General features: G+C 39.0%; 1 protein-coding gene across 4 annotated transcripts in view; it reads left to right on the top strand.

Moving 5' to 3' along the window:
• UBE2U (ubiquitin conjugating enzyme E2 U) overlaps positions 1-13,953 on the top strand; it is a 56,084-nt gene extending 42,131 nt beyond the window's left edge. For 2 of the 4 annotated variants that reach the window (XM_029948025.1, XM_029948023.1), the window contains exons 9-10: positions 3,704-3,807; positions 11,472-11,805. In XM_029948025.1, coding sequence (XP_029803885.1) covers positions 3,704-3,807; positions 11,472-11,659 — 292 coding nt within the window. In that variant the 3' untranslated portion in view covers positions 11,660-11,805. Of the gene's footprint in view, positions 1-3,703; positions 3,808-11,471; positions 11,806-13,835 lie in introns of those variants that run through there. The other 2 variants (XM_029948024.1, XM_029948026.1) reach the window with 2 other exon arrangements.
• The last annotated feature ends 805 nt before the right edge of the window (positions 13,954-14,758 follow it).

Genomic DNA, 14,758 nt, shown 5'->3' with positions numbered 1-14,758 from the left:
TATCTTTTATTTTTGAGAGAGACAGACAGCGAGCTGGGGAGGGACATAGTGAAAGAGGGAGACACAGAATCAGAAGCAGGCTCTAGGCTCTGAGCTGTCAGCACAGAGCACGACGCGGGGCTCAAACCCACGGACTGTGAGATCAGGACCTGAGCCGAAGTCAAGACGATTAACTGGCTGAGCCACTCAGGTGCCCCTTGATATGGCTTTTAAAGCAGCTATTATACATCTTATAAAATATACTGAAGGATCTAAAGAAAACTGTGATTATGATGAAGAGAAATGGAAGATATACAAAAGGTCAGTGGAATATCTACAGATAAAGTAAGTAAAAAAACTGAAGTGTACACTATTGGGAAAGAACAACAAATTAGATATTGTAGAAGAAATGACCCATGAACTTTAAAATAGAGCAATAGAAACTTGAAAATAAGCATAGAGAAAAAAAGATGAGGAAAAAACACCTCAGTGAACTATGTAGCAATATCAACTGGTATAAGTTACATGTGGCCCAGACAAGAACTGACAGAAAAAAATATAAGAAGAAATAGTTATGCCTGAAAATTGTCCAAATCTAATGAAAGCTATAAGCTTAGAGACCAAGAAACTCAATGAATTCCAAGAAACAGAAATAAAAAGAAACTGAACCCAGACACATCGTAATCAAATTGCTGAAACTCAGTGATAAGGAGAAAAATCTTCAAAGCAGCAAAGGATAAACACACACACACACACACTGCATGCAGAGGAACCAATGATAAGAACAATAACTTTATGGCAGAAACTTTATCACCAAAAGATAATTGATGACAACTTTAGAGTTCTTGAAAGAAATTATTGACCCAGAATTTTATACTCAGTGAAAATACCTCTCTAAAATGAAGATAAAATACATTTTTGACCAATAAATCCAACTACATAGATGAAGTGAAAGATAGGCTCTCTTAAAAAGAAATGGATAACCTGAATAATTTTATGTCTAATAAAGAAATTGAATTGGTAATTAAAAGCCTTCATACAAAGACAACCCCCAGCCCAATAGCTTCACTGAAGAATTTTTCCAGAAAACCTAGTATCAATGTGTAGAAAATGCAAATTTTTCCTTTTTTTAGGAAAATACAAAAGAGAATACCTCCCAATACATGTTTTAAAGTCAGGGTTACCTCTTGTTGCAATGCCTATCAAAATACCAATAGCATTTTTTACAGAACTAGAACAGATAATCCTAAAATTTGGATGGAATCACAAATGACCCGAAATAGCCAAAGCAATCTTGAAAAAGAACAAAATGGGAGGTATCTTAATCCCAGTATTCAAGATATACTACAAAACTGTCATAATCAAAACAGTATGGTACCTGCACAACAACTGACAGACAGATCCATGGAAAAGAATAAAGAGCAGAGGAATAAGCCCATGCTGTTTTGGCAAATTAATCTACAACACAAGAGACAAGAATCTGCAATGGGGAAAAGACAGCCTCTCCAACAAATGGTGTTGGAAAAGCTGGACAGCTACAGGCAAAGGAATGAAACTGGACCACTTTCTCACACCATAGACAAAAATAGGCTCAAAATGGATTAAAGATCTAAATATGACACCTGAAAGCATAAAAACCCTAGAAGACAGCATGAACAGTAATTTCTCTGATGTTAGTCATAGCAGCATTTTTCTCCATACATCTCCTGAGGAAAGGGAAATAAAAACAAAAATAAACTTTTGGGACTACATCAAAATAAAGAGCTTCTGCACAGCAAAGGACATAATCAACAAAACTAAAAGACTACTGAATGGGAGAAGATATTTGCAAATGACAAATCTGATAAAGAGTTAGTATTCAAAATATGTTAAAAAAACTTATAAAGCTCAAAACTAAAAAAACCCCCAAATCATCCAATTAAAAAATGGACAGAAGTCATGAATGGATATTTCTGAAAGAAGACATCCAGATAGTCAACAGACAAATGAAAAGATACTCAACATTACTCATCACCAGGGAAATACAAATCAAAATCACAATGAGGTATCACCTCACACCTGTTAGAATGGCTAAAATAAAAAATACAAGAAACAACAAGTGTTGGCAAGGATAGGGAGAAAATGGAACCCTCAGGCACTGTTGGTGGGAATGCAAAGTAGTACAGCCACTGTGGGAGACCGTGTAGAAGTTATTCAAAAAATTAGAAATAGGAGCACCTGAGTGGCTCAGTCAGTTGAGCATCTGACTTCAGCTCAGATCATAATCTCTGGTTTGTGGGTTCCAGCCTTGCATCAGGCCCTGTGCTGACAGCTCAGAGCCTAGAGCCTGCTTCAGATGCTGTGTCTCCCTCTCTCTCTGCCCCTTCCCTGCTTGCACTCTCTTTTTCTCTCAAAAATAAATAAATGTTAAAAAATTAAAAATAGAAATACCATACAATCCAATAATTCCACTACTGGGTATTTACCCAAAGAATAGGAAAATAGTAATTCAAAAAGATACATGCATCCCTATGTTTATAGCAGCATTATTCCAAAAGCCAGACTATGGAAACAGCCCAACTGTCCATTGATTGATGGATGGATAAAAAATGGATGTGGTGTGTACATATATGTGTGTTTATGTGTGTATGTGTATGTGTATGTATATGTATATGTATATGTATAGTGGAATATTACTCAGCCATAAAAAAGAGTGAAGTCTTGCCGTTTCAAACAACATGGATGGATCTAGAGAGTACAGTGGAAAACAAAAAATGTCAGAGAAAGACAAATACCATATGATTCCATATGTGGAATTTAAGAAACAAAACAAATAAACAAAAATTTAAAAAGAGACAAACCAAAAAAACAGACTCCTAACTATAGAGAACAACCTGGTGGTTACCAGAGGGGAGGTTGATGAAATAGGTGAAAGGGATTAATAATATACTTATGATGAGCACTGAATAATGTAGAGCATCATTGAATCATTGTATTGTATACCTGAAACTAATATAACACTGTATGTTAATTATACCAGATTTTTAAAAAAATTAAATAAAAAGAAATAAGAAGAAACAAAATAACTAGTGTTTGCATTACCTCGATAACAAAACCAAAGACATTACCAGGAAGAAAATAAAAACCCATTATAGATAAATATACCTCATATACACAAATGCAAAAATTTTAGCTAATTGAATCCCATATATAATTATAATAACTATAACATAAATGTGATAATATAATAAATAATTGTGATAATTATAACATGACCAAGTGGGGTTTATGTCAGGAATGTAACCTTGGATTCATATTTGAAAAATGTAAAATAGAATAAGGAAGGAGAATCATACGATCATCTCAATGGGAGACGAATATTTCAATACCAATTCCTAATTTTAAAAAAAAGGAATCAGCCTCCAGAACTCTGTGAAAATAAGTAAGTTATGTAGGTACCAGGAAACACATGCACCTTGCCTTATCAGTTGATGCTTTTATTACTTTTACAGTATTAATATTACTTTATATTTGCTTTTGTACTGACCGTTAGGAAACATCCTGGAGTAATTTCCGTTTACCGATGTAGTAGTGAATACTCACTCAGAAGGGCATCAGAATCAAACCCCACTGCTCTGCTGGGCTGTCAGATTTGCTATGTTTGGCCTTATCTGTCTCAATAGTAATGTACACTTCCCAGAATTCACTTCGAAACTTACATAACGTCTTCTTTCTCTTATCCCAGGTACACTGCTGCCATGGCGAGGCTCGCCAGAGAAAGCAGAAGGCCTTACACAGCCAATTATCTACCAGAAAGTGTTCATTCCTGCCCAACTCCAAGTACATTGAGTATAGCCTATTTGTTTTGCTTTGTTTTGGGAACTAAAATATTAGTCATAATACATTTACATTTCTGCTGAGTTCAGATAAGTTTAAATCTGCAAGGCCTGATATCGTGTTCTCCTTTTAAGATTTTTTAACTCTTTCAGGCTAACAAAATAAATTCAGTATATCACTTACGTAAGAATTGGAGCTTTGAAAAAACCTGACTCACTTCTACTTTGAAGTTTAGCACCCTTTAATGGGTTAATACACTACTTGAAAATCTAAAGCTAAGTTTCAAAATGTATAAAAGCATTCGAAACAAGAAAAACACTAAATAAACTGATCCCTAAATATCATTGTAGATTCAGAGATATACGCAATATGGCTGAAGAGAAGGAACAATGTTAGTTGAGTTTGGCAATCTTTTTAAAATTAGTGTTTCTTAAAGAAATATTTGGGATAAATTGAGGCTAGGTCTTGAGCAGGAAGAGAGTTGGTACCTTATAATAGAATTGCATTAGTATGAAGGGGAATGCAAGACATTTGGAGTCAGAGAACTTGGGTCTAGGTACCAGGTCTGTGCAATGATGAGAAAGTCACTTAAACTCTGACTTTCAATTTCTTCATCCTCAGCCAGTACTGAGTCTGTAGAAGATGTTCAGTGAATACTTGCTTCTAATATGCGGCCCTGACACACAGCATTCTTGTGACTAAATGACTCCAGGTGTGCCAACATTCTTCGTGAACAGGAAAGCACTAAAAGTATTAGTTTTCGCATTTCCCTGATACCTGTCCTTCAAGCATAAAGCATAGACATTCCAGGGACCGGCAGCAACCTTCAATTAGTGGTTTTTCATGAGCCTTGCTTCTGTATCTCTGGCTTCCTGTCCCCTGGCTTGGATTCTACTCCTCCTCCATCTTGTTTCCATGTACTACTCAGATTTCCTCCTCTAACTCCCCAGCCTCAGTCTTCTCTCCCCCACTCTGCCTTCTTCCACATTTCAGGGTACCTACAAGCACTGGTAAGAAACGCTGCCTTTTCTAGCCTTACTCTGCTTCCCTCCTGAACCTCTGCTCTCTGCAGTCTCTGTCCTCTCACCTCCCCACACCTGCACCGGTGGAAGAGATCGTTTGGTTCCGTGGATGATTACAGCAATTCCTGGCCCTGCTCTGTCAGACTTCTTTCTACAACTCACATCTGCTTATGTTTTTCTGAGTCTAAAATATTCCGCTCCCCGTTTCATTCAGGATAAAACTTCTACTCTTTGGCGTGGCAAAGTCCTGAAGGCTCTAATATCTGTCTACCTTTTCAGTGACATCTCTTTCTGCTCTCCCCCTCTTACCCTAAACACCATGCTGACCTAGTGGCTCATGACAACTTTCTACCTCATTTCAAAAAGATTTGAGAAGTATGCTGTGTTTTCTCATATCCCCACTCCAAATACTCTTCATTCCTTTCTAGTATCTACCCATTCTTTGAGATTCAGCTCAGGTATTACCTTCTCTATGAAACTTTCCCTGTGAGCTATCGAAGCATTTCTGTCATATCACTCCCTGTACCTTTTGTTTGTATGTTTCTTTGTTTCTGTTTTAATTAAATCCAAGTTAAAATTGGATTTGTAATTAAATCCAATCTAACTTACTACACTAACATATAATGTAATAATGGTTTCTGGAGTAGAATATAGTGATTCATCACTTACATATAACACCCAGTGCTCATCCCAACAAGTGCCCTCCTTAATGCCCATCACCCATCTAGCCCATCCTCCTACCATCCAACACCCCTCCGGCAACCCTCAGATTTTTCTCTGTATTTAAGAGTCTCTTATGGTTTGCCTCCCTCTCTGTTTTTGTCTTATTTTTCCTTCCCTTCCCTGTGTTCGTCTGTTCTGTTTCTTAAATTAAATTCCACATATGAGTGAAATCATATATTTGTCTTTCTCTGACTGACTTATTTCACTTAGCAGAATACATTCTAGTTCCATCCATGTTGTTGCAAATGGCAAGATTTCATTCTTTTTGATTGCTGAGTAGTATTCCATTGTGTATATATGTGTGTGTGTGTGTGTGTGTGTGTGTGTGTGTGTGTGTGTGTATCCATTTATCAGTCAGTGGACATTTGGGCTCTTCCCATAATTTGGCTATTGTTGATAGCACTGCTATAAACTTTGGGGTGCATGTGCCCCTTCAAATCAGCATTTTCATATCCTTTAGATAAATATCTAGTAGTACAATTGCTAGATCATAGGGTATCTCTATTTCTAATTTTTTGAGGAAACTCCATACTTTTCTCCAGAGTGGTTGCACCAGTTTGCATTCCCACCAGCAGTGCAAAAGCATTACCCTTTCTCCACATCCTCGCCAACATCTGTTGTTGCCTGAGTTGTTAATTTTAGCCATTCTGACAGATGTGAGATAGTATCTCACTGTAGTTTTGATTTGTATTTCCCTGATGATGAGTGATGTTGAGTATCTTTTCATGTGTCTGTTAGCCATCTGGATGTCTTCTTTGCAAGTGTCTATTCATGTCTTTTGTCCATTTCTTCACCAGATTGTTTTCAGGGTATTGAGTTGGATAAGTTCTTTATAGATTATGGATACCAACCCTTTATCTGATATGTCATTTGCAAATATCTTCTCCCATTCTGTTGGTTGCCTTTTAGTTTTGCTGATTGTTTCCTTCACTGGGCACAAGTGTTGCCTTCATCCTCATATCAATTTCCTGGGTGTTCCAAATGATTTGATGCTGATGTAGCTGCATTTCAGGGATGAGACAAGTTTAGGGTCTATTCCACCATCTTAACTCCCCCTCCCTATTACTTTTCTATTGCTAGGTAACAAACCACCACAGTTAATGACTTAAAACAACACATATCTATTGCTTCACAGTTTCTGTGTTCCCAGAGTCCAGGCATGGTATAGCTGGATCCTCTGCTTGGGATCTCATAAGCTGTGATCAAGGTGTGTTTTGGGCTGCAGTGTCATCTGGAGGCTTGCATGGGGAAGAGCTACTTGCAAACACACTAAGGTTGCTAATGGAATATACTTCCATCTATCCTTAGGACTGAGGCCCCTGCTTCTTTCTGGCTATGTGCTGAAGCCCTCCTGTAGCTCCCAGAGGCTGCCTGCAGTATATTGCCATGTGGGCTTTTCCAACCTAGCCTACCACCTCGCCTCACCTGTCAGAAAGGAGAGTCTTTAGACCAAGTCTGATAGCAAAATGGAGTCTTATGTAATATAACATAATCATGGGACTGAAATTCCATCACTTTGTCATATTTTATTGGTTAGAAGTAATAGGACCCACCTATATTTAAAATATAGGAGTTCACATAAGGATGTGAACACTGGAATGTGGGGATCATGATGAGCCCCTTAGAGTTTGTCCTCCACACATGCAATGTTATATAAGTCTCTGTACTGCCAATCTCCTTAGAAAATGACCTCCTAGGGGTGCCTAGGTGGCTCAGTTGGTTGGGCAACCAACTTCAGCTCTGGTCATGATCTCACAGCTTGTGGGTTCGAGCCCCATGTTGGGCTCTGTGCTGACAGCTCAGAGCCTGGAGCCTGCTTCAGATCTGTGTCTCCCTCTCTCTCTGACCCTCCCCTGCTCTCACTCTCTGTCTCTCTTTCAAAAATAAATAAACATTTAAAAAAATCACCTCCTAAGGAAAGGGTCTGCTTACCTCTCAATCTGCCACAGCACAGTGCCTCATAGAGTAGCCTTTCAGTGCTCATAAATGAATGAGGGAATGACTACCGCAGTGAAGCAGAGTGGTTATGCTTTTAGCTCTGAACCTGGAATAAAGTAAATAAACCCATGATGAGTGAGAATAGTAAGAAAGGTAAGCTGGAAGAGAGAACACTTTAAGGAATCTCTAGAAACTAATTAGATCTCCAGTCCTGAGCCTGTCCTCTTTGAAAATGGGGTAAACTATATTTTGTGTCTAATCTTACTAATAAGAGGAGAGACTGCACATAATAGCTTATGGTAAATTAGATTATTGTTCAGAAATATTCACTCTCTATCCTCTTCTACGTCCATGGGCAAAATGTACTCCCTTGACCCTTGACTTTAAATTTTGCTATGTGACTTGTTTTGATCAATGGAAATATTGGTGGGTGTGGCATGCCCAGGGTTTGAAGAGAGTTTGTGCAATTTGGCTCGCTCTTTTTCACTTCTGTCACCATCACAAGAACATGTCTGACTAGCCTTCTGATTACAGAGAAAGATGAGAGCCATAGAGCCAAGCTTCCCCAGCCAGACTTCCCAGCTGTCCCCAGCCTAGGGAAGCCAATCTCCAGCTGACCTGCAGATGTGTGATCTCACAAATGCTTACTGTTGTAGGTCACTCCAATTTTGTGGTTGTTTATTATGTAGCAATAGTGAACTTACACAGCATATGAAAGGGAAGCATGACATGGTTGAAAAAGTAATGAACTCTGTGATCCTCTTTCGTAGAGGGGGTTAGCATATCATAGTTTGCTAATGAGAAAAATTCATCAGAGATATAGGAGGTGGAAGGAAAGAAGAGGCCACTATTCCTGAGAAATTGTCAGTTTCCCCTGACAGCAATTTTATGCAACTCTTTATAAACTTTAAAAATATGATGGCTTCACAAATATCTCTATGAACTCACAATTTTTGTTGCATTTTGGGTGGCTAGATGTGTGAAGCTCCTTGTACTTCCCCACGAATTCCTGGTTTTCCCACATCAGGCTAAGGTAGATAGTGACTGTTTTTCCAGTTCTCCAGCTGTGGCCCTCCAGACCTGCATTCCCCCTATGTCTCCCCACACCTGTGTAATCCCTATTTTCTACATTAAACTCCTCATTCTTGTATTATCTATAGTGCCTCTGTTTTCCCAACTGAACCCTGACTGACAACAGAAGTAAATGGAAATAAACCATCTGGCAATAATGGTATTGCCAAAGAGCTTACCAATCAGAACAAATTTTAATATCTTTACCAACTCAATTATTTTCAGATTTAAAAAAACTTATATAAGAAGTAGAGTTTCCAGGATCCATTCCCAGAAAGCACAAACTATATGGCAATTAGCGTTTGTGCTTTAAAAAATTTTTTTTAATCTTTACCTATTTTTGTGTGAGAGAGAGACAGGGTGAGGAGGGGAGAGGCAGAGAGAGTAGACACAGAATCTGAAGCAGCTCCATGCTCTGAGCAGTCAACACAGAGCCCTACAGGGGGCTCAGACTCATAGACTGTGAGATCAGGACCTGAGCCAAAGTTAGATGCTTAACCGACTGAGCCACCCAGGTGCTCCTAGGGTTTGTGCTTTCTTAAGTTATTTTGTTAACACAATAACAGAGTTTCTGCCTTTGTTATTAATTCCAACCAGCAGATCCAAGGTTTCTTGAAGGGATTTGTAATACTTAAGATTTTTTGGAGGAAGGAAGTTGAAAATAATAATTTTTCTTTGTCATAAGGAAACATTTTTTATATTTGTTTGACAGTATGCTCTGCTATTCTAGCCAGGATTTCATTTATGCTTCCTAGTAGGTTTTATTTGTTTGTTTGGTTGGTTGGTTGGTTGATTTTTGGTTTTTTTGGTGGGGTGTTGTTTATTAGTTTTTTCTTTTAACATGGCAGAAACTAGAAGGCAAATGGTCAAAGTGATTGGCTCTCAACAATCATTCCTGGACAACAGTGGTGTCAGTCAATTACGGTAATCCCATTTCCCGTGCCAGGGACTAGCTTAGGAGCAGCGTGTAACACAATTCTGCCTGAGAGGATGTCTACAGAAGGGATGGTTTTCCTTCTCTTAACTGAGATTCTGGAGAGAAAGACCTCCTTTTATCTCTGAATGTTGCCATGTCTCATGTGAGTTCTAGAATGGTCACAGCTCTCTTGCTGTGACTCTGAAGATGAAAACAACACCAAAGATGGGGAAGCAGAGCAGTGGAAAGAAATGGTCCTTAATGGCATTGTTGAGTCTCTGGATCATTCAGTCCTGCCCTATGTCTGACTTTCCTCTTCTGTGAGATAAGACATTTGCCTATTGTTTAAACTGGTTTGAACTGAGCTCTGAATTTTTCGTACCCCAAAACATGCAAATTCAGAATGACCCAAATACAGGTTAGGAAGAACTAGAGTTAGTCCTTCAATAATGTGTTCATAGAAAATAAAGTAGAAAGTTTTCTTAAGGGAAAGACAGAATTCACATTTACATTAATGAAAGCTAGAGATTAATGTTAAAATACAAAATTAAAAGCTCCATCATTGTAGACCTCAGGATTCTCCCAGAATAATGGCAGTGGTCTAAATTCATAGCTCTTTAGAAATCTTTCTATAAAGCAAAAGACCAAGAGAACATTTTGCTTATAACTTTTGTCCATAGCATAACTAGAATACAATGAATATTACAAGGCTTATTTGATATGTTATTAGGGAAATGAACATGAGACCAACAGAATTCGTCCTAGATCCCTTACAAGGCAATGAATTAGGTGGCAACTATGCAGATGGGAGGAAAATGAATGAGGTTGTAGAGGTAAACAAAACATAAATAGCACCAACAAGGATGAAACATTCCTAGAAAACACATTCCCCATGCTGAGTGGAAATATTGAGAAATGTAGATTCTATATCTATATTCTTCCTTTAAAATGTAATCAGTTTGTGGGACGCCTGGGTGGCTCAGTCGGTTAAGCGTCCGGCTTCGGCTCAGGTCATGATCTCACGGTTCGTGGGTTCAAGTCCTGCGTCGGGCTCTGTGCTGACAGCTAGCTCAGAGCCTGGAGCCTGCTTCAGATTCTGTAACTCTCTCTCTCTCTCTCTCTCTCTCTCTCTCTCTGACCCTCCCTTCTCACGCTGTCTCTGTCTCTCAAAAATAAATTAAAAACATAAAAATTTTTTTAAAAGTAATCAGTTTGTTTCCCTGTTTACAAGACCTTTACAAAAGAGATGACTCTCCTTTGCATGACATAAGGAGGCTTTCCTAGTCTGGCCTCAGCCTAACTCATTAGCTCCACTACCCCTTCATGCACACTCTAACACAGGAATTTGGGATCTGACAGACCTGGGATCAATTCTTATTAGTTGGGTGTCCTTGAGCAAGTTACTGTGGGTCACTCAGTCTCCATTTCCTCATCTGTGAAATAAGGATAGTAATACCTACCTGTCACGAGGGTTGTATCTAAATTAAATAATATTAGACGTATAGACTGCTTAGCACAGCAGCTAGCCATATAAATGCTCATGTGTCAATTCTGATTACCTCCAAACCTGTCAAGTGCTCCTATACCTTTGTGCCTTAGTATGTGCTGTGTCCTCAGTCTAGAATACTTATACTTTCCTTCTCTGCCCTTCTCTGTTCTGCCAATTGCCTCTCCTCTGGCAAAATCCAAGTCTGTTTCACTTAGGCACAGTGATTCTATCCTTGTGCTGCTAAAGTGTTTATGGACACTCTTCTCACTGCACATCTACTGGCACTGAGCGGGGACTCAGTAAATACATGTTAAATAAATGAAATAACAAAACCCTAAAATCTGACAAGAATGGAAATAATGATATATGACAAAAAAATGTGAAATTTAGAGAGTTTTAGAAGGTTGCTTACATTCACTCCCAGATCTTAGGCACTGTGCTACAAATGCAGGGGCATATTTCTTTTTATTGTGTTCCCTGCCATGTCTATTAATTTTTTTTATATTTCCTCTTAAAGTTCAACATTTTCCTGATTCACAACCTGAAATCGATATGGTCGTAAAGACTGATAGAACAAAGGAGAGGTGGAAGAGAGCAATTTTACGAGATGATGGTGACACGAATGAGTCATGGGAAGAACAAGTGGAAGATCTGGTCGCCTGGACCAACACTCTTGATACAAATGTTTTAGATGATCAAGCCTGATGCTCCAGGATTTAAAAAGTGAACAGCCTCCACCACAGGTCAGCTTCATGAAGCAACTTTGGAACATGGATTCCATTTTCTTTTCCAAGTTGAACTCATGCTCTCACTTCAAGTACAAATTAGAAATATAAGTACAAATCAATGAATATGTTGCTTTGCATTTTTTGAGCTCTACTTCATTGTTTGAACCTAAATTAACCAAATTAGGTGTGTTTATTGTGGCATTTTAATCAATGGTATTATGCCCACAATTGTTAGGCTACTGGATGCAAGTTTTTGCAGGAAAGGTATGAATCAGGAAGAGGCTAGGATAGGGGGAGAGCACTCCAGAGCTTCAGAAGTGCACATGAACCAAGTAGAGGGATCTTCACAGTTGTCCCCAGGTGCCTGGTTTAGTGTCTCATTTCCTCCATATTCAAGGGATGAGATGTCATCCATCCACCAATGTTCCTCTTCTGTTTTCTCTCACATATTTTGTTTCTTCTTTGACCTTAACCAATCATCCCCTCATATTCTCATATCCTTTTTTTCCCCTCCTTATCTTTTTGCTGCATTGCCTCAACCTGAAAATGTGCTCAGATCTCTCCTTTTTTTAAAATGTTTACCTTTGATCCTGAATTTCTACTTCCCTCGACACTGTTTTATTCAGAGACACCTGACTGGCTCAATTGGTGGAGCATGTGACTCTTGACCTTGGGGTTGTAACTCTGAGCCCCATGCTGGGTAGAGAGATTAAAACTAAGAGCTTAAAAAAAATCTCTGGGGGCACCTGGGTGGCTCAGTCAGTTAAGCGTCTGACTTCGGCTCAGGTCATGATCTCACAGTCTGTGAGTTCGAGCCTCGTGTCGGGCTCTGTGCTGACAGCTCAGAGCCTGGAGCCTGCTCAGATTCTGTGTCTCCCTATCTCTCTCTGTCCCTCCTCTGCTCACTCTCTGCTCTGTCTCTCAAAATAAAATAAAGACATTAAAAAAACATTAAAAAATAAAATATTGATTATAGTCTATACAGTCTATCATTCACCATCTTTATTGACTTGATTCACGTCATATTTGCATCCAACTGCACAATAAAATCTATCTTCTAACTTGATTAAAACTCACTAGGGTCACCAAAGACTTCCACATTTCTAAAATTCAATAGCTACTGTATCTTAGTGTATCTCTAGGCTATATTCTAAATATTTTGTTTTTCTTTATTTATTTTGAGAGACAGAGAGAGACAGCACAAGCAGGGGAGGGTCAGAGAAAAAGGGAGATACAGAATCTGAAGCAGGCTCCAGGCTCTGAGCTAGCTGTCAGCACAGAGCCAGATGCGGGGTTCAAACCCACGAACCGTGAGATCATGACCTGAGCTGAAGCCGGATGCTTAACCTATTGAGGCACCTAGGTGCCCCTAGGCTATGTTCTATATTATTGATCGCTTCTGTCTCTTTTTTTAATGTTTATTGACTCACCTTGGAAGAGGTTTGTTTTGAGACCCATCCAACTACACACACATTTCTTCACACAAACACCATAAATATGTATACATATAAATGTGTATATCTATATATAGATAGATGCCTGACCTTGGATCTAGCTGTTAATAGGTCTCTCCTTCATTTCTAAGGAAACTGATTTTATATCCTGTGAAAAAAATAAAAATGCTATTATATATACTCTAGTGTGTAGGCACCTCCCTGGCTAGCTAGATGTTTTCAAGTCTGACTGAGGTAGTTCAGACAATAAGGCCACAAGTGATTGTAGCGCCTAACATGTTTATTATCCTCCCCAACCAGAACCACAAAATTCTAGCAGCTATCCCAGACTTCCTTCTGCTTTTGTCAATGTCAAAGTACAGCCAAGAGCCAGTTTCATGATTCCCACCCAACTTGATAACAATTAGGGTTATTTTTACACCCAATGAAAAGTGCCCTTTTGAATGGACCATCCCATACCTCAGTGAAATTATAGAATGTAGTTGAAAGGTGCATTTTGCTGATGGTCACAATGATGGAGGCTGGGCCTCTGACTCTTCTCTTGTGGTCTTCTGGGAGGACAAACGTGTAGATTGTCAACGATATACAGCAATCACCAAGAAATTAAACCCAAAAGAACCATTATAGTCAGCCAAAAAGATGTCCTTGATATCAGCTATCATATACTTTATTTTATCCTTTCTATTTAATTTCTTTCAGGACAAAGAAGTTACACTTGCTCCTTTCTTTTCCTGCTACCAGAAGACCTGGGGGTGAAAGTGGGTGATGGGGAAAGGAAGGGTAGGGAACATGTCTTTGAAATAGAGACCTTAGTCAGTAGAACAAGATAGCTTTTTTTAAAGTTTATTTATTTATTTTGAGAGATAGAAAGTGCAAGTGTATTGCCAGAGTCCAGCTCCAGCAGGTCCAGGGTTCCTCTGAAGGATGACGGTGTAGGCCAGAGAGAGTGAGAGAGCCTTGAGTTTCATTCTGATCACCCAACAGGCATCCCTGCCCACCTGGCAGGTGTCTCTACCATTCTGGCAGGCATCTCTGCCCTGTCTGGTTCTCAAGCTTTATTTATGGCAAAAGGTACAAGGACCAGAAAGAGCAGTAGATGATTTTTCATGGATAAGTTTTACAATTTTCCAGGACATGGGTTCTGCAGAAGTTACAATTCTAGTAGTAATGATTGTCATTAAAAACCTAGCTACAGGCACTCATGTTGTCATAGGTATTTTTTACAAAACCTCAGGCCAAGCCTTAAGGAAGCAACCTTTAACAAAGAGGCAAACAGCATTGTTTAGTAAAGGTCAGTTTTTTGTGAGTAAGGGTCATTAGGCTGTTTATAACCCTAAGAGAAAGTTCCCAGAAAAACAGGTTCTCAGGAGACATAATGCCTGCTCTCAGAGTCCCAAAGATGATTGATACATGTTATTGCAGTAGTGACTTTTACAAAGGCATTCAGGCCCAGTTAGTTATCAGTTAATTGCTTAGGGGAAAACTATATGTTATATTAGAGTGTATCTAGTTTACTCATCTTTTCCCTGACCAGGTGCAATCATGCCTCAGGGACAGGGCAGGGGGACAGGCCACTCCTGACTCTAATCAGCAAAGCACTCTGAGGTTTGGTGCCCTAACAG

The sequence above is a fragment of the Suricata suricatta genome, chromosome 8, assembly GCF_006229205.1.
Source record: "Suricata suricatta isolate VVHF042 chromosome 8, meerkat_22Aug2017_6uvM2_HiC, whole genome shotgun sequence".
NCBI classification, from domain to species: Eukaryota; Metazoa; Chordata; class Mammalia; order Carnivora; family Herpestidae; genus Suricata; species Suricata suricatta.
The sequence above is the reverse complement of the archived record's forward strand: the minus strand, read 5'-3'. Positions and strand labels throughout refer to the sequence as shown.